The sequence below is a fragment of the Hevea brasiliensis genome, chromosome 8 (genome assembly GCF_030052815.1).
Source record: "Hevea brasiliensis isolate MT/VB/25A 57/8 chromosome 8, ASM3005281v1, whole genome shotgun sequence".
Lineage (NCBI taxonomy): Eukaryota > Viridiplantae > Streptophyta > Magnoliopsida > Malpighiales > Euphorbiaceae > Hevea > Hevea brasiliensis.
The window spans coordinates 99,616,397-99,637,042 of record NC_079500.1 but is presented as its reverse complement, the minus strand read 5'-3'; the positions used below and the strand labels follow the sequence as shown (position 1 = coordinate 99,637,042).

Sequence of the window (20,646 nt, the reverse complement as noted above, 5' to 3'; positions counted from 1 at the left end):
GCGTACCGCGAATTCTGAATACGAAAGTCTGAGCCTGAACGTATGAGGAGTAATTGCCTAATTGGTTTGGTGGCTAATACTGAATTCAGAGTAGTAGCTCACCAAACAAACCGACCTTAAATAGCTCTCTCATTAATGCAGAACCTTCTCATACCCTTTGGAACCGGTCCATTTCCATTCCTGATGCTGAGCCGTCAGATCATTCTTTGAGATCACCGCCTTCTGTTGCCCTTTCACTTCTTGAATAGATTCCTATCAAAATCGACCGAGTAAAAAAGATTCCTATCAATCTATTAAATGTTTCGATTGCAGTACAACGATACAAAAAAAGAGTGAGAGCTTCTGTTCCTCAAGTATTCCGACTGTTCAATACAACAATTGGAACAATACTCAACTTTTCTGTTCCTCATCTTTTTCTATTCGGAATGGCCAAAATTAAGCAAAGGAACAAAAGAAAACAGCACATAATTAAGCTAGTTCCAATAGCCAGTAATCAGAATATCAGATCCATTTATTACTCCAAAAATACAATAAATTTCTTATAGTTCTCTCGGGGATAAATTATGAAATTAACTCCCCAGAGGATATATGACAATGTTTATATGATCAAGGAAAAGAATAAATACATGTATTATTTGTTCCCTTTTCACAGACGAAAAAAATAATGTTTCGACCACTGTCCAAAACAACTGCAGGCTATCGCATTGCGTCATGCATGGAGACAAATAATGAGGGCCAGACAAAAAGAAAAAGGTAAAAATGCTCGGTCCTTGAAACCAGTTTATAGTGATTTCTAACTTAAACCAGTCAAAGCTCTCCTGAGTTGTAAAAGCCACAACGCTATCTGCATTCCCAAAAGTCGTGCCTCCAGCAAGATTTCCTCCAGCCATACATCTAACCAACGTAATAAGGATTTCCTTTGCAGCTTCTTTGCCTCAACAACTGCCTCAGAGGAAATTTTTCCAATAATAAAATATGTCTCCAGAGAAGATCCCTGCAACTTTTTGTCACGCATTACAACAAACAAAATACTTAATTATTTCATTGTCAAATCAAATGATAACTAATTTAAACAGAAGATTATCCAAGCCAACATTTCATGGACAAAGATTTCCCAATTGTAGTTATACCTCAACAACATAGTCTCTAATATATTAGCAAACATCTATTCATCACATATATAAACTACTATCAAGTATCAACCCTTTCAGTAATGCTGCTTAATTTCACAAGAAATGCAGTTCTAGGATCTCATCATCATTGTGCTTTATGACTAAACATCACCAATCTTGAGCATTTATAAACCTGCAAGGGTGTTTCTCCCACGTTTGTACCCAACTAGCAAAGCGTCAGGGATGATAAAAGCATAAACAATAAATTATATTCTTCAAAAAGAAGTGATGAAGGGATTAACTATACCATCTTTCTCCATTTTCATTCCTAGTAGGGTGGGCAGGACAAACAAAGATGAGCATCCAAGACAGATTAATTTATAGAAAGCACACTCCATTCATGATAATATGCAAGTCGCTAAAAATTAAATGGCAACAATGAGGTTTGGCAATGTACTATACCAAAGAACTATTCACTGCTCGCAAACAATCATTTGTCTTTAGCATCAACAAAATTACACGTGGTAGCCTCCTTAGAAGTTCTGAGATTTGAGGGAAATACTGAGATGCATACATCTGCCAAAAAAAAAAAGGAGTAAAGCAATAAGTAAAAATCTAATCAATTCATCATCATAACAAGAAATTGTCAATATCAAGCCCAAAACTTCCTTTTGAAGATATTCTTTTATGCAAAAGACTGGTACTGATTAGAATAAACCATTGACTAAAGATACCTGTAATTCTGAACGCTCGCTATCATTGCCTTGTATGACCAAATGATCAACAGCTGTGTCAACAACCCTATTCCAGGGCCTCATAGTAAGAATTCCCGCAAATAGAGCATATAGATCCTCTCCAGCACCCAATTTAACACTATTTTCCCTTATTGAATTAGCATCAGCAAATATCAGTGCCTGTGGCAAACATCATAAATAATAAGGTTATCATCTAGTCACTGACAATGGAAAATGCAAGACTAGAGCATGGATGGCGAAAGAATGGTTTTCAAAGAATCAAGAATTTACCTTCCAAAGGGAAGCATAATTAAATCTAGTATTAAAGTCAAGTTCCTTATACAGCCCATGGTCCAAGAGAATCAATTGCGGTTTTCTCTTGCCTATGTAAAAGGCAAAACATTAAGCATGAGTGCTTCAGAAACCAGCTAAATGTTAGAGATTACATAAGATTTAAGGAGAAAAGCATTGCAAGGAACAATTTCTGTAATAAGTATTTAACAGTCAATGAATAAAGAAGCTTTGAAGAGAAATGGTTACATGAAGAGCACGAAAATCATTTCTACATTTTTCAGATGATAAAAATTGCGAAATAAAATGCCCTGCCCTTCCATATGGATAGGAAAGACAGAAGTTAGGTGAAAGAACGCATTGTTATTAAAGGAAACAACATTTTCACAAGTTTTCTGTTCCTCAAGCTTGCCATGGAAATACTGAAGTTTTAAGTTACTCTAACAATTCACATTAACAGCTCATCAGATACTCAGCTGGCAGTTTCTAAACTAGAGTTATATGAGTTCAATGCATTGAGATGATACAACATAGGATACTAATGGGATGTGTAACATGCTTTCCTAGTAAAATGATGCATAGAAATATTTTAAAAATTCTAAAATGATCTTTTAAAGCATGTAGATGTTGTTTAATTAAAATTTTCAAATTATTGCATACTACTATGCTTTCAACTAATTGTAACAATATTCCTCTGTGTTTCTCCAACTAAAGCTTCCAGAGTTTGGGTCGCAATTGACTAGAACAGATGCACTAAATCCCATTAAACTTCCAAGATGAAATATCAGAAGCTCCAAAACCTATACAATTGGTGAAGAACCACAACAAGACAATCAATGAAGTCAACTACCAGCCGTCAAGCTTGCTCAGCAGTTTTATCAATAACTGTAACTCAACTCAATTCAACTCAACTAAGCCTTTATCTCAAAAATTTGGAGTCGGCTATATGAATTCGCTTTCTCTACTCTAAACGATTTTGGGTTAAATCCTCAGAAATATGTAATGCTTCTAGATCATGTTGTACTACTCTCCTCCAAGTCAATTTAAGTATACCATTTTTTTTCTTTCTATTCTCTAACCTAAATGTACTCTACTTGTCTAACTGGAGCCTCCGTATGTCTACGCTTCACATGACCAAACCACCTCGATCTTCCTTCTCTCAACTTATCTTCAATTGGCACCACTCCTATCTTTTCTCTAATACTCTCATTACGGGCTTTATCTAGTCTAGTATGGCCACTCATCCACCTTAACATTCTCATCTCTGCAACTCTTATCTTAGACGTATACAACTATTTCAGTGCCCAACACTCACTACCATATAACATGAGAGGCCTCCTGCAATGGGGACCCTGGAAGAGTTATATTCTATGCGGCCATCCCCATGTGCAAGGACACCGTTTTTGCAATTTGAACCCATGACCTCCAAGTCAAAATAGAGCAACCTTACTGATGTGCCTTGATAAGGGAAGAAACAACTCAATAGAATTAAATTGACGGAAATTCTTGACCCCCTCGTAGGCACATCACTTACCTTACCATTGCAGCCTCAAAATGAAATTTCTAGATGAGATGATCATTGGAAGTACATGGGAGATGCTCAATGGCAATTAACCATAAAGAAGCCCTCACCTAAAATGCTCCTTTTACCAGAAGGCAAAGGGCGAACTAACAAGTTAGCAGCATGTGGATCACAGTGCACAAACCCATGTTTGAACATCATCTCTGCAAAAGCTTGACTAACCTGAAAAATAAAAAGTGAAAAGAAGAAAACTCATTATCTCCAGGAAATTAAAGGCAAATTTTGCAACTCAAGATCTATTCACTTTTTCTGAATGCCAATGATACAAGTTCTTGAAATTAACAAGAAGTATTGGATGGGGTGCAATTGCCTGCCTCTATAAAAGCATCATATGTATACACATGTAATACATCAAACTGCAGTCCTAAAATCATGTTGCTATAACCTAGTTATTTATTTCTTTCCTTCACCCAAAATCAGTGATGTTCAGTCAATAACAATACAAGTATTGATCGAGAAGCAAAAGTATGACTGTTTAAATCTTTTAAGAGGCTGTCTCCTGCAAAATGCTAAATGTTAGAACCATGTCCAGACTACACTTCCCAAGACTCTAATGTTGTAATATGGTTTGTTTCGAGGGGATGAAATGACCTCTGGAGGCAGCAGCGACCATCAGACATGCCAATTTCCTAATCATATTGTCTGCCAAACAAGTATAACAAATCTGCAATATCGAGGATATTAACTTACTAATTTTGCAACTTCATTAGGTTGAATTCCGAGTCGTTGAATGGCCTTCACATCATTTATGTGGGCAGCATCCATAAATTCCATCGTTAACAACTTTGAAGTACTCAAATTCCAATGGATCTTAGGTGCATAGACAAAGTCTGCAATGTGAGGGGATAGCTTCTGAAAATTGTCCAAACACTTCTCACCATTCTTGGCCTCAACCAAAAAATCCAGTTCCTGATGATCACACATAAAGCAAACCAAAATAATGAGCCATCTTTTCAAAACAATGCATCTAATGAAATTCACAAAAATCTTAGAAAGATAATAATCATCATCCTAGATATAAGCAAGCAGGAAAAGATAGAGGGGCAATTGGGGACTCAAACAAAAAGCAAAAGATAAAACAATTTGTTTCTTTCAACATTTTCTTAAAGAATATGAGCACAAATAGAAGTACTATAAAATCCAGAAATCTTTAGAATATGTTAAACCTACTTGCCTTAGGTAAACTTTCACGTATTTCAGCAACCAACCATCTGCACATGGAAGAGAGGAAATTTCAATCAACACAAGCTGTGCAAGACCAAAATATTGCCTACTCATAAACAGCTAGGAAAAAAGCCACATCTAATAGTATGAAAAGAACAAAAATGCATCCTCATATATATCCTAGATTTGAGTGCACATTATCATTTCTCATGCATAATTAAATGCAGGAACACCAAGCAAGGACCACCCTAACACTGTATGAATAACAGCCTAACAGGTAGAATGGAACCATCAATGATAAATCCTACTCAATGGAAATGAGACTCAATCCTAATCAAGTTGGGCTGACCAATAAGAAACTACCAACAATGGCTACCTGTAATCAAACGAAGGGAAAAACCAATGTAGGGTGTTCACGATCAATTCCACGCCAGCCTGATCTGCAGCCGCAGTATCTGTCATGTGAGTGTGCTGCACCTGAATATCCAGAAAATTATAAGGCAAAGTTGTGCCTAAATACATATAATTCACATGAAATTAAGCACATACGAAACCCATTTTGGCTTAAATGTAATAAATGAAAACCTTCACAGCAACTTTTTGGCCATCAGTTGTCCGAGCAAAATGAACTTGAGCAAGGGAAGCGCTTGCTATTGGAACAGGATCAAATTCATCAAAAATCTGTGGACAAAAAGTGCCTTTCTCAGTATCATGAACATAATCTCCACTAAGATAACTGCCATTGTAACAAAAGTACCAAAAACCACATTTCACATTCAAAATTTGAAAAGATGCAACCTAGCAGTTGAAAACAAACAGCATATTTCATGCATTTGTCATGCTCTTTCCAAGAAAACTCTGACAAATGATGCATACTTTATCTGGGGTTTCTCCAAGCTCTTGCTTGAAAACCTCACACACTTGATCATATGAAGAGACTGGACATTTGTTCAACATTGACTCCCTCATTGTCTGGACATACTCCTGAGGAACCAAATATTCCTGCAAAAAGAATAACTTGTCATCTAGCGGTTGTATTTGATTAATGACATAATTACCCAATAATGCATCTCAAACAGTTAAGAGTTGACACTAAATTTAAGCTAATTGACGCATAAGGAAGTGGAATGAAAACATACCAGTTGTCCAATATGTTGACCAAGCTTGATATACATTCCCCCATTTTTGAAACATAGCTCCTGAAGTTTATGTGCTGACCTCAGATGAACCTCATGTTTGACTTTAGACCTCTCAACACTTCCTTCCGGTAGTCCCCACAGTGAATATTCATAATCTAATGACAACATACGATTGGACATAATTACAACTACAAACTTGAAAATTTCATATTGACTACATAAGAGTATAAAAAGATATATACTCCTACACATTAGAAACATTTCATAACTATACAAAAGCTTTTCATAGACAACAGTTGAAGAAAACTCAACCAGACTGATTTAAAGTCATCTCTTAACTTGTAAATGTTAAATGCCGAAATGAATTAAAAAGATTACAAAAATCCACATTTTCAAAATTATATCATCCTTAGTACTTCATTAAGCATTAAGCAATAAAGTATGACAAACAAGGAACTAAATGAAGCTAGATTAAAGCATTCTACTTTCCAGCAACCAAAACTAGAAAGCATGACCATTCATTTTTTCCAGCATACAAAGCAGCCATACTAATCACAACACCTGAAATTTGTGAACGAATTAGTTGAATAACACCCTTAGAAACATAAGAACTTCAAAAATCCACAGCTAAAAACCAAACTAAACTCAAAATTAATGACTCGGTTCGCAATGGAAAGCTTCAATGCGAGTGTTACACTAAATAATTTAGCTCTAAAACAGAGAGAATAAGCAAATTTAACGAAGAGAATTTCATTTACATGATACAAAAAGGAGAATTCAAAACTCCAGGCTTTTTGGAGATACCAAAGGCGATGGAGGCTGCAGTTATGGTGTCGCGAGCCAGGCGGACGGGAACGGTGGTGCAGAGCTTCAGAGCTGTTGCTGGATCTGCGGAAGTGGCGATGGTGACTGCCGCACCGCCAGTGAAAATCGCAGTGGCCGCTGCCGCAAGCTTGGCCCGGCTGCGCCATGCAGATCGCGTGGCCATTCTCCCTCCTTTACGTTCTGAACGCGCCGTAAGATGCGAATGTAGCGTATGTATATATATAATCTTTAATTTTTTAGGTTTCAACGGCAACGTATTAGGGCATTATTCAGTGTACACGAATTTTACCGATTATTTTCATTATTAGTCATATTTTTTTCATTTTTTTAATTATCTGTGCGCACTTATTCCTTTTTTTGTCAATTTCTCATTTTTTTCAAAATTTTACATAAAAAATGCCGATGATTATCGATATTACTTATAAGAATAAAAAAAAACCTAAATAATTAATTTATAAATTGAAAATTTTAAAGAGTAATAAATTAAAATTAATAAAAAGATTAACGCATAAAATAAATAAAATAAAAGATAAGAAGAGATGAAACTGCTGCCTATATATTTTATACTATCTCCTAATAAAAATTAATAATACCATTGAGATGAAAAAAATAATTAAAATTGGACTTTAGGATTTTTTTCAATTTTAGCTTGACCATGTTTGATTAAATTTAATAGTTGAAATTTATAAAAAAAAAATTATTTTTTTAAAGAAGAAAAATCTATTTCTGACCATTTGATTGATTTTGATTATAGGTTGGACCAGTCAAATTTCAATTTCGAATAAGACCATGACCAGGTCTAACTACAAGCAATGCAGGTGTCTTTTTGTGCGAGTGTACATATTGGTAATCAAAAGAGATGTGGGTACAACTTTTTTCATTGAGACCTTAGATTAGAACTGTTTAAGGACCAATTTAGAATCAAAATCAAACCAAAACCAATTAAACTCATTTTTTACTGGAACCATAAATGAACCGGACTGAAATTGAGCCTAAACCAAGTCGTCTTTTTTATTTAAAAAGTTTTTTAAAAAATCTAGATTAATAGATTTGAACCAGATCGAATCAAAATCTTGAGAGTTTATGATTCCAATTTTGGACCGGTTCAAACCAAAAACCGAGCCCCCTTTTATTCATTTATTTTCAATTAAAAATCAAATTCGATATCTTACAATCTTGAAAATAACTCTAGCAATATTATAATTAATTTGTGGGACGGCATCCTATTTGAAGGAAGGGAAATGAAAATTCAAGATTGTTAGCACGTATGTTCAGTTGCAGCTTCAATCATCTTTAAGGGGGTTTTTGGTTTAGCTGTTGGATGCAGCTGATAGCGGATGGGTATCCAAACAGTTGAATTTAAGTGTTTGGTAAAACTCTAAAAAATTAGCTGATAACTGAAAGACAGCTGATAGGATACCTATCAGCTGCAGATTCTATCAGCTCTAAAATATGAGCTGTTTAGAACTGCTCTATATATTTTTTTTATTTTTTGACTAAAATATCCCTACTTTAATATTTACGCAGTATCCTTCACTGTATTATCTTCTTGATCCTATTTGATTCAAAATACCGATTTCTTTTCAATCTGTCATTTTCCTTATTTTATTTTCTTGCTTTTATTTTCATCAAAGCTGTGATTTATTTTCAATTTTTGTGCTATCATTGTGTCTCCTTGAGCTTATCAATTGAAATTCTAATTTTTTCTCAAGGTAGAATTAATTTGTGACATTAAAGTGCATCAGATTATCCCTTATTGAGTCAAGAAGGTATGATTTTCTGATTTTTAATTCTATTTATATTACTGTTATGTCTCCTTTTTAAGTTTTGAATTTAATTTAATTCTAATGATATATGATTACACTGCCTATGAATATAGAGTGAAAGGTAGCAACCCTAAACTCAAATTATGAACTCACACATTATAATTTCAGTTTAGTTGCATATATATATATATATATATATATATATATATATATATATATATATATATGCTATTCACCTCTCAATGATTCCGATGCTAAGAAACCCAAGCTATATGCACAGCCAGCAGGACTAACCCTTTTTGTGGTGTTCAAGGCTAGTTTGAATTCAAGAATTCTGGCACCAAGAGGTCCAAGACCAATACCTGTTCTTCCATTCATGGCCAGCTCTCAGTGTGACTTCTATGAGGCGAATCACTTGCCAGGAATATGGCAAATTTACGAAAAATCACGGGTGCCAGTTTTGAAGGACTCCGAACAACCACCAGATGTTCCATACGAAATCCCACTTGAACCATCAATAGGAGCCCGATTTAGACATTCTAAAACCCAAATCCGATGCTTTTGCAATTTTATTGAGAATGTCGCTGCCTCGAGAATCAGAGGAAACTGTTGACAAGTTGAAAGCAGTAAGACTGAGGTTGAAGCAACAAAATATCAAACAGGTCACTCGCATTATCAAAGTTTATTTTCTTCAAAACCAGCTCAAGGTTCTTTCAACAAAAACGGGCCGTTTTCTGTTTCAACGCTCTTTGGGCTAGAAAATGGTTTCAGAGTGGGCTCTCTTGTTCTGGCCCACATTCCCCCATAACTACAAAGTAAATTGCAAGGTCATTTGAAAAACTCTTGAATAAATTTAGTTTATTATCTTATTAATAAATTAAATTAAAATTTGTTTCAAAAAAATTAAACTAATAAAATTATAAATTAATATATAATCCAATTTATAATATTTTTTATTATTTTACTAATTTATGCCATAAAAATTTAAATTTAATCAATGAATATCGCTCTGAATCAAAATATATAAATATAAAATTAAAATATATTACTATATATATACTATTAAAAATATAAAATAAATTATTAAATAAAGTGTCAATTATTCTCATTATAATTTTAAAAATAATTGAATTAATAATTAAAAATTAAATCAAATAAAAATAATTAATTAAATTTCATTAATTCAATTTAATTTTTTAGAATTACAAGTCCCACCACCCATGACTCGTGACACAAGCAGTGACCTAATTAGTTGAGAATTATGCACCAAATTCATGAGTTATTATTTGAAATGCCCAATTGGCCTTCTTCAATTCAAATAAACCTATTTTCTAAACAAAAACATCACATTCACACATATAACAATTTCTGCGCGTGTACTTCGTGTGGGCGCCTAAGCCCATTGCACTATCCCATGCTTTGCCTTCACTAATAAGGCAAGGGCCACACAAGGAACAAGCCAGGGGTGGGTTGTAGCATCGATGGCAATTGTCCTCAAATTTTATTTGTTTATATTGGCAATGAGAGGAAGCTTCCACTTAGCTTCTTGTATTGTGAGAAATGTGTAATGTGTATTATAGCATGTTATTTTTCCTCCTTCTAGATGATTCCTTGATTAATATATGTACTTGCAAAGTCTTGTTCTACAAGTTCTATATATTCAATAATAACAAATTAAATATACCTTGCCCTAGAAGGGAAAGAAGCTTGAATTTCACAAGGTCTTCTCCAACTTGACAACGAAGTTTCATTGAAGTTGATCTCTTTCCTCCCCCCTTCTTGATGGAGTTGTGTTTGGAGTGAACTAATTATCAAAATTATATGAAATTTAAATATTTTCCTTTTATTACCTTACTTTACAAAACCTTCGCTCACTCCATAAACAGACAGATAAAGATGGAGAATGATATCAGCAATTATTAAGATGTTAGTCGCTTTTGGTCATGAATCTATGACTCACAACGCAAGCTCTATAGGCCATAAAATGTGGTGAAAGCGTCATCTCAAGAGCCACAAAGTCTAGAACAGGCGATTTGACTCCGAGCCCTGTCTAAGGCTGCTTTCAATACATTTATATTTTGCCATAAATGTGGCTTCCATGGGACTGCTCTGGTTTGGTCTATAAGCAAAATATCTTCACAAGAAAACCCATAAAAATGTGAATCTTGGACCAAAATTAAAATATTGTGAATCAACCCTTTCTGGGTTTTGACCCAAAATTTAAAATAAGGCTGCTTGGCAACTTCAACATTAGAATAAGTATACGATTTGTATAAGATAATGATGGTTGGATTCTTTTTACGGCTAAAACTTCATAGGGATGCTTATCTTGTTTGCATTTTGCCTTGGGTTACGCCAAAAGTAATGACAATATGGAGGATTATTAGGATTAATTAATTAATTAATTAATTTAGATATGTGATTTATATGACATAGAAGATGGTGTAATCTTGTTTGCAAGGTTACCCTTAATTTAATGAAGGGTGTTTATCCTTTAAGTGCATTTCTCTTTATGTCAAAAGCATTGATGTGATAGATCATAGGTTATATAAATAAAGACTATAAATATAAATATTTTATTGAAAATTCTAGCTATACCAAACCCAAATTAAGCTTAAGAAACTCAAATTTAGTAAGTTAAAGATATATACATATATACATATATTAATTAGTTTTAATTCCATAGTATTAAAATAATTTTTAATATTATGAGATTTCAACTTTAAATTTTATTAGGATTAATTATTTTTAAAAATATTAATTTAAAAAAAAAAACTATGACCGTATTATTTTTAAATGATCGCAAAATTTAAATTTCAAGGTAGAAATAAAATCTCTTGAAGGAAACAATTAAAAAAAATAATGAATAAATATTTCATTTCTTTAATCCATAATTGAAAAATAAAAAAAGCAAGATTGTGAGCATCAATTTCATCACTCACCAAACCTCACTTGCTATCAAAATGAGCTTTCTTCATTAATTGTAATTTGCTCCATTGAAATAAATTAAAGAATATATATATATATATATAATTATATATAATTAGTGTTTCAATTGAAATAGATTTGTAAAGAAATTAAAGTATAAACTCCTAATTAATTTCTTATAATACAAATCAAGCACTAGATTAATCCATTGATGCGGTGTTAAAAATGTTTAAACTTATTCTTAAATTATTATATACATAATTTAAATTTTCCAAGTAATTGAAATTAACTAGTAATTTGTCTTTTTAATAGTTTCATAAAATTCTTTAATAATATCTATTAATTCGTGCATTTTATATATTCATTTTAATTATGTATTCATGTATTTTAATATAATTATTTATTCTCATGATTGTTCGTTCTTATATAAACTTAACTAATAATTAAAAGGTAATTAATAAAAATTAGACTTGGGAATCTCTAAATCCAATGCAAGATGGGCAATTAGGCATGCTAGACTTAAGCCATTGCACAAGATGGTATCTCAATTCTCATGTGTGTGGATAAGGAAATTAACAAATCATAAAGTGAAATTTGAAGTGGGGATTTGTTATTTTCCAAATAGTAACTACCAACTGCCAACAGATTAATTTAATAATAAAATTAAAAAAAGGACATAAATTTTTTTATTTAAAAAAAAAAAAAAACTCTCTAAAGAATAGAGAAGACATGCTTTTGCATGTGATCACATGATCCCAATCATCCATAAATCATGCGGCCATGTACCTTCAATTAAAAAAAAATAAAAAAAAATGTGTTGCAATTTTATTTATTTATTTATAGATTAGGAAATCAATCAAAGAATAAAAATTTCCCTTTTTCTTTCTTATTATCTCACGTTGATTTAAAATAAAAACTTTATATTATATATAAGATTAAGATTTAGGTGAATTTTTTCTAATTAAATTAATTTTTAAACAAAATAAAATAAAATTTATTTACTTTATATGATATCAGATAATTATTCTATTTCAATATTAGATCACTTATAAATATATTTATTTATAAATTTTACTCTCTATTTTTTCTAAATTTTCAGCTTTTTATTGAATTTTTTAAGAAAAAAATTCCAACAATAAACAAATTGCTTTATTCAAATTAGTTTGTGCAATGTGATTCACTCAAAGTAATAATGAATTACTTTTTTCTTCTAGTGAATAAAATAATAGATAATTAGATGTACAAATAAATTAATATTTTTAATATGTATTTTTATAAATATAAAATAACATTTAAAACAAAATACATACAATTTAATTATGTACTTTACAGCACGAGCAAATATAAATATTTTATCTAATTTCAATCAAAATATTTTATTTTGATTTCAATTTAATCTAATTTAATTCAATTTAAAAAATATTTTAAAAATGATTGGTATAATTATTTTATTATTTTAATATTATTGATATAATATGCCTCAAAAATTTAAATAAATTTTTAGAGAATTCTGACCCTTCGGATCGGTTTGAATTTAGTTTTGTCATTTGAGATATCTAAGTAAGGTGTTCGGATAATACGCAATGTGATATTCATATAAGATTCAAGGTATTCAGATAAATATATAAGATGTTCAGATAAAACATGTAGCATAAAAAGTTCGTAAGTTGAATATATGCTATAAAGTGCACTATTTTTTAGAAAATGCCATTTAATAATGAGTTACCATAATATATGAAAAAAAGTAATTGGACATGAATTAATAAGATTTTAAATATAATAAAAATATATTATATTTTACTTTATAAATGTAATATCCCCATCAGACGTGTTACATGCGTTACATTTGCTCATTGACCTAATATATCGGTCAGGCAAGTTAGAGTATCTAGAACTACACTTCGGTGATAGTCAACAGACATATAATGATGAAATAAATATAAAGAAAATGCAAGAAAAATCAAAGAAAAATAAAAGAGAGAAAATAAAACTAAGTTAAATGAGCTGGCACCGCAGCGATGGGTGACCGCACCGGGAAGGCCGTTGCCGATTATAGGACCGCAAGGAACCATCGAAATTAAATTTTGAGACATAAATAAAAGTTTATTGAAATATAATTGACACTAAAAATATCAAAGAAAAATTAATAAATTAGTACAAAGAAAAATAAAAAAATCGAGAAACAGACAAAAATCGGTATTATCAAAAAATCGAGAATACAACCCGAAGAGGAGCATTTTGGTCATTTGACACATAGGGTTGTCTTTTGACCTCAATGTCCATTAAAAATAAATGATATTATACTTTAGAAATGTCATGAAAAATTAAATTGTGATACATTTTGTAAATAATGAAAAAGGAGAGATAAATGTGTAAATAATGGAACTTGAAATAATTAAACAATAAAAATAGGATGAGTACTCTACTAACTTGAATATTGGGACACCAAAATAAGCTTTGGGACAACAGATTCCACTCATTATCATCATCTTCAACCTCAAGCAAAAACTAGCCGAAATGAAATCCTCCATGGAAGCACCATTGCCGCCCCACATGCAAGCTCCATTGGTGCATGATCAAGCCATCCTTTCCACTTGGTTCCTTCATTAAAACTTGCCTACTCACTTTGGGGAAGATATTGGAAACAAGAAAAATAAGATTTGGTGAAGTTTTAACGAAGCTCTCAAGTTGTAAGTGTCCAAATCCTCTCCCTTGCTTTAGTAAACCTTGTGTTTAGGTTGAGGTGAGTAATATGGTGAAGAGAAAGGAAGGAAATATTGAGATATGAACTTGTCCATTTTCAGAAGCCATGAAAGTTTGTTGTATTTGAGTTTTTCTTACCTCTAATGGATGGGAATTAAGGTTGATTAACTCAAATAGAAGTTGTAGTAGGTTAATGTCCAAGTATGTGCATGTTAGTGCTTGAATTAAGGGTTTGAAAATGAGACTTTGATGCTTTGGCAAACTTCCATGTATGGCAGCCTATAATATCATGAATTTGTGTGTGTGAATATGAAGTTTATTAATGAAATATGATAGTGTTGAATTGTAGGCAGTTTGTATAATTGCCATGGAAGTGTATGTGTAATATAAGTGTTGATGTACATTGAATTTGGGTGGAGGTAAATATTGAATTTTAATGGTGTATTGTGTGCATTAAGCACTTGAGTGTTCTGTCCAAAATGCTTGCTGGAATTGTGTACAATATATATAGAAGTGCCATTATTAAATGTTGAAGTATTGGGAGGAGAAGGATTGTCAAAATTGGAAGTGTGATATTCAAATGCAGGTTGTGTATATTGGCAGCACCTAAATTAGGTCATAAGTGCAAAACTATGAACCCAATTGGTATGAGACCAAGGGAGGGTGAAACTAGACACCAAATAGGCCAACTTTCATGTGGAAATGTTGCCAAAATTCTGCCTAAAAACTGACCTTAAAAATTATCAAATCCGGAATGGCAACCTTGCAAACCCAGATTTTTGACCACATGAACAGTCGTCATTAAGATGACCATAACTCACCCAAAACAAGTCCAATTGACCTGAAATTTTTACCATGGATAGCTTAGACATAGAGCTGCAATTCTTATGAAGACACCAAAGCCCAGAAATGGCCAAAACCAAGTCAAATAGCTTGCACAAGTTTGGGTACCAAAACTGCCATAACTAAATGTGACCTAAAATGGATCAAATTTTGCACTAAAGGTGCAATCTTTCCAGTTTTAGTAAATTGACTATATCTTGGTCTATACAACTCAGAATGACCTAAAATTTTGCCCGGATTGCAATAAGACATTGAGCTACAATTTTGACTAGAAGCTAAAAACTAAGAAAAATAGGACTTTAAGCTAGACCAATCTAGCACATAAAAATTGAGAATTTGACATTTACATACAATGATGCTTGAGGTAATTTGGCAATGAATGCCAACTTATAAAAAGTGTAAATTGCATTATATTGACAGCATATTGAATTTTAAATTGTGATATGTTGATGCTAGAAATAACTTATCTATATTACCTAAAATGGTCAACATTTGCATTGACTTATGAAATTACATAATAGTTAGTAAACTTTAGAAATTGAAGAATTAAACAATTAATTTATAATTTGTACTAGTTTGCCTAGTTGACTAGTTTGAATAGGTTGGCAAGCTAATAGGATTCTGACAGCTGTTCTGTAAATAGCTTTACGCCATACTGTGTTTTTACGGCATATTATGCCGCACTGTGACTTTAATAGCCTACGGCTATACATATTGTATTATTATACTTAGCTTGTCACCAGATTGACTATATGACTTTTTAGCCACACTGTTTACACACCCAGAGACACTTTGTGACCGATGGTGTGACGGCCCGAGGTACTAGATACCCAGTGCCAGTATATCTGTTTATCCAGTCTGGTCAATGTATAGGCTACACGGGCAGTTAATTTAAGCACTATTAAATTCAAATAGTTAAATCCAGTCTTTTGATATACAGCACCACTAAAATTAACACAAATTGAAATGTTAGCAAATAAAAGTACAATCAACAACCGTAAAGAATATCGATGTCATAAATTCGTAAATAATTTATTTACTTTATTTTAGTGTATATTTCTTTATATTTGGCACCAGTAAGCAAAATTGCTTAGCACGTTGCTTTTGTAACACGTAGGTATTGAAAACACAGCTGGGGAGCCCAGTAGACCTACGACCGGGTGAGACATCAGATCTGCACAGGAGTCCAGAGTCATATGCACTGTATGGCATACATGGTAGGACTTAGGATATCTTGTATTTTATACTTATGTTATATTTTTAAATTTCGGCCCTGTATTTTATAATATTATGAAAGCTCTAAAGTTTATAATATTTTATATATATTAAATAACATGGAGATTTTCTGGATATATTTAAATTATTATGGACTGTATTATGGAACTATTTTAATGACTGTAAAAATCTATTGATTTTACTAAGAAATCGAGAATGTGAAATAGTTGAGATTTTGATATTATCATATTGAATTATTTTTAACAGGTTTGAAATGACAGTTTGTTCGAAATACAGACGGCACCTTATCAAATTTTTATTACTATTTTTGAAACACTGATTTTATTAAAGTATGAAAATAGTATCAGCATAATATGAATATTATATAAATGACTTCTTAAAATCAAACTGAGTTCAGAAAATGAGTTGATTACAGACTAGGTACTTCGGCACGCCGTATAACATGCCTTGCTCGATTATACTGTAAACGGGCGAGTGATATTATAATAAATAAGAATCATAATAATAACTAAGGTGTTTAATTTATTTCTTTTATATTTTTAATATTTATTTTTATCTAAATTAATTTAATTGTTAGGGTGACTTTACTTAAGTAAGTAATCTTTTATTATTTTTGTTAAAAGTTATATCAAAATTATTGGTTGATAGATCATATTAATTATTATAGTTAAAATATATTAATTTTTAAATAATAATTTATTAAATTTAAAAAAAAAAATGCAATGAATTGATAAGAAAGACATCTAATCTAAACAGTATTAAATAACAATTAAAAAAAAAGAACCTTTAAAATGCTGTTAATTGTCCTTAAAAACAATTAGGTATTGCCGTTAATTTTAGGACAGACGATGGCTATATTTGACCGGTAATTTACGCGTGTAAAGTTTCCTAGTCTTTGTCATCTCTCTCTCTCTCTCTCTCTCTCTCTCTCTCTCCCAGTGGACAAGTCTAGTCAAAAACATTGAACCCTTCTGAGCCTCCACCTTCCATGGCTCTTTTCATTTCATTTCCTCACTCTTCCCTTTAAATTATTTTCCTAGAAATGTTGTCTCTCTGCATATTCCTCTACTCCTTTTAAGCCCCTCTGTCTACTTCCCACAAGACTCATAGAAAGTCTTCTTCTTCTTCTCCTTCTTCTTCTTATTATTCTTGTACATAGGACTCAAGAACCCCAAGAATCAAGATGGGTTTTTCTATGGAAGAGAAATCAATAAGAGTATTGAGAGTTATAAAGACTCTCTTCTTCTTGATTGCTATGTTGATCTCTTTCCTTTTTTTCTCTGTTCCTGTTCTTCTTGTTATTGCTGACACCCTTCTTCCCTTTTCTCTTCTCTCTGCTTCTCTTTCCCCTTCTTCTTTATCATTCAAAACCCTCTCTTCCCATTTCAATAACTATGATTTTAGATACTCTCTCATTGATATTCCCCTCATATCCATCATAAGATCAGCAGTCATCATCTGTAAGTATACAAAAAATAATAAAAATTGAAGCTTTATTTTCATGTTCTATGGAGATTAATTGATTGCTGATGTTTGTTCTTATAGGTGTTTACAGCTTGTGTGATGGACCCAGGCTTTCAAGAGGGCCATACTTGGGGATTACCACTATATGTTCTGTGTTATCTCTAATTTATGTGTCATTAAAAGCACCATATGTGTTTAGTGTTTCAAGTATTGATAGAGGAGAGTATGCAAAAGCCATGGAAATTGCCTTGTTTGTTTGCTCATGGCTCTTAGCAATTGGTCATATTATTGTGGCTTATAGAACAAGTTGCAGAGAAAGAAGAAAGCTTCTGGTCTACAAAATTGATATTGAAGCTGTAAGTTTCTTTTCTTTCCTTATTTTCTCTCTCTCTCTTTCAAGATTATGTGAATTGGTTAATTGTTCATGGGTACAATAGGAAACTTGAATTGTCACATCTCTCCACCTCATTCCTTTGGAAATTTTATTGGCCAATTAATCAACACCTAACCTTACAATATGGGCTGAAATTCCTTTGTTATTCTGGAAGGTCAAAACAAAAATGTATTTTGTCTATTTGAATTGGTCTTTTGATTATTTTCTTATAAATATAATTTTTAATCACCTGAGGCTACAAAAATATTAAATGGGAGTAAAATATTTATAAATATAATTAATTAAGATATTGGGAATATTTGTGTAATCATCTCTTGGCAATAGTCTGAGTCTTTTAACTTGAGATACCTATGAGAATTCCCCCCCACCAAACCTCCATGTGCAGGCTGTTTGCTGTAATGCCCATTTGGAGCTGGCTGCAAATGGCTCAGCCAATGGAAAGAAGAAACAATGTCAGTATCTGCCAAATTTAGAAAAAGATTGAGAGAGTGTATTTGGAATCGGAGCCCATGTTCTTCACCTGAGCCTTGAGCCCATCCCAGTCCCCATTGGTCAAACCAAAAAATCTTTATATATAAAAACCCCAGTACTGGTAATGGGCAGCAGCAGTATTGGTGATGGGCATGTTAGAGTTTTTTACCTTTATTAGTTTTTTATTTGCAAATAGAGTGAGTCCATTTTTTTTATCATATTAAAATAAAAATAATAATTATTATATACTCATAAAATACATATTTTTTTATATAAAATGATAAGTCTTACTTTTTAAAAAAATAAAAAAAATAAAAAAAAATTAATTAAAAGACTATTAAAAATTAATATTTTTGATATATTGTATAATTAATCTATAATTTTTTTTATAAACAAAATTTCCCATTTCTTTATTATTTTCCCACAGCTAAAATTTCTAAAAAAAAATAAAAAGGGGGACCATAATTTATGTTGCTAATCTCTAAATACAGATTGATTTCACACTTCTTTAGTTCATTGCTCTCCTTTGTCAAGTTGCTTAGATTTTGATTCCATGTGTGCAGGTTTCTACTTTCAAGAATGGGTTTCCTGGGTATAAAAAAATTCCAAAACAAGAGAGAATCAAGTGATTTCAGCAGCAACAATCAATGAAGAACTAACAACATTAGATAGACTTCTTCTTCATCTTTTCCTTCTTATTTGCAAAGCATGTTCTTCAGTATCCAGTCCAGTTGCAGGTAATTTTTGAAAATAATTTTCACAATGGCCCAATGGGCTATACCCCATTTGAAAGTGGCACTATATGTCTGAATTGGGATTTTTTGGGCACAGGTTTTCCAAAGGAAACTTGCAAGCTAGAGATTTACTGAAGAAGCAAAATTAACAAAAGGGATAGAGAGTATATTTATGACATTCCCATATGTCAATTTAATACCAATTGTATACTCATGGTTTTTGTATCACTATAGAGGTTGTGGCTTGAGGATGAAAATTCTAACATGTACAGATTTTGTATTTTCAGTGAAAAATGTGCAAAGGGTGATTGCATATATACTATCCAACACCCTTGTTGTGAAACCTAATTGTTAAAGCTTTTAGTGATTGTTTCCTACTATGTCTATGCTTTGTTGAATTTAAATAAATTAAATTATTATTGATCTACGCATCCAAAATTCAAGTTAAATAGTCAAAATTTAACATAAATGTCTAACGTGATAATCAAAAAAGTCAAACATTATTTTAGACGATCAAAAGATCAAATAAACCAAACAAAGTACTATAGCTTCAAACAAGACCAAACAAAAGATTTACTGAGCAACAATCATGCAAATAATCAAGTGAAGCTTGGATCTCATGTAACGAGTAATAACCACGCCAGTAATTAAGCAAAAGCAGATTTCATAGAGACAATTTCAGAGATTCAGCCAGGATTATCTCTATAAACGAAGTAACAGCTATTTTTCTATAAAAACGCTATAAATATCAATCAAGTAAACATAAACATATACGCATATTCTCATTCTCAAATTCTCACTATTATTCTTCAATATTCTCACATCAAATTCTCTGACTTGAGTATCGATGTGTCTTTTAAAAATCATCCACCTTATTTCTCTTTTTGTATTACAAGTTTACATGGCATTGAGATCAGGCCTCTGAAATTTCTGATAACATCAATTATAGATTCAAAAACATTATAATGGCCGGAAAGAAAAAGGTTATACAATATTGGAAGTAATCAATACAAATAAACAATATTTTTTTTTTGGAAAATTTTCACTATAATACATGGCTATTTTAGCATAATTAATGGTGATTTTAATTTCTTTACTTTTTGTCATAAAAAATGTGTATTGTTCTGAATGAAAATCCACTTTATTAGTAAAATTTAATTTCTTTAAGATGGTACTTGGCTTAATATTAAGTGTTTGTAAATTAATTTATATTTATAAATATTTAAAATTTAAAGTAATTACATATTTAATTAAAATTTT

General features: G+C 31.7%; 2 protein-coding genes across 3 annotated transcripts; one reads left to right on the top strand and one right to left on the bottom strand.

The window, feature by feature from the left end:
* Positions 1-490: 490 nt before the first annotated feature.
* Positions 491-7,061, bottom strand: LOC131182382 (putative ABC1 protein At2g40090). The gene is made up of 12 exons (XM_058151815.1): positions 6,827-7,061; positions 6,023-6,177; positions 5,760-5,885; positions 5,469-5,564; positions 5,260-5,360; positions 4,887-4,930; positions 4,410-4,648; positions 3,770-3,881; positions 2,138-2,229; positions 1,847-2,026; positions 1,575-1,688; positions 491-1,000 (listed from the first exon to the last, which is right to left on the bottom strand). The coding sequence occupies exons 1-12, from the start codon at positions 7,008-7,010 to the stop codon at positions 794-796; spliced, it is 1,650 nt and encodes a 549-aa protein (XP_058007798.1). The 5' UTR covers positions 7,011-7,061; the 3' UTR covers positions 491-793.
* A 10,215-nt stretch (positions 7,062-17,276) lies between these two features.
* LOC110646443 (uncharacterized) lies at positions 17,277-19,766 on the top strand. Of its 2 annotated transcripts, XR_002493147.2 has the most exons (4): positions 17,278-17,783; positions 17,869-18,143; positions 19,216-19,389; positions 19,484-19,766. XR_002493147.2 is itself a non-coding variant. In XM_021799878.2 (3 exons), exons 1-3 carry the CDS (start codon positions 17,507-17,509, stop codon positions 19,279-19,281), a joined length of 618 nt encoding a protein of 205 aa, XP_021655570.2. In that variant the 5' UTR covers positions 17,277-17,506; the 3' UTR covers positions 19,282-19,766. The 2 variants fall into 2 exon arrangements, 1 of the variants encoding a protein (XP_021655570.2); XM_021799878.2 differs by having other exon boundaries at positions 17,277-17,783; positions 19,216-19,766.
* Positions 19,767-20,646: the final 880 nt, after the last annotated feature.

What these genes read in the sequence shown, in the direction of transcription:
- LOC131182382 (XM_058151815.1), bottom strand. Translation starts at nt 7,010, where the DNA reads ATGGCCACGCGATCTGCATGGCGCAGCCGGGCCAAGCTTGCGGCAGCG. An exon ending in TTGGAGAAACCCCAGATAAA is followed by an intron (nt 5,565 to 5,759) that starts GTATGCATCATT and finishes TTTTGTCCACAG; the next exon opens with ATTTTTGATGAATTTGATCC. An exon ending in GCCAAAAAGTTGCTGTGAAG is followed by an intron (nt 5,361 to 5,468) that starts GTTTTCATTTAT and finishes CTGGATATTCAG; the next exon opens with GTGCAGCACACTCACATGAC.
- LOC110646443 (XM_021799878.2), top strand. Translation starts at nt 17,507, where the DNA reads ATGGGTTTTTCTATGGAAGAGAAATCAATAAGAGTATTGAGAGTTATA. An exon ending in AAGATCAGCAGTCATCATCT is followed by an intron (nt 17,784 to 17,868) that starts GTAAGTATACAA and finishes TTGTTCTTATAG; the next exon opens with GTGTTTACAGCTTGTGTGAT. An exon ending in ACAAAATTGATATTGAAGCT is followed by an intron (nt 18,144 to 19,215) that starts GTAAGTTTCTTT and finishes CCATGTGTGCAG; the next exon opens with GTTTCTACTTTCAAGAATGG.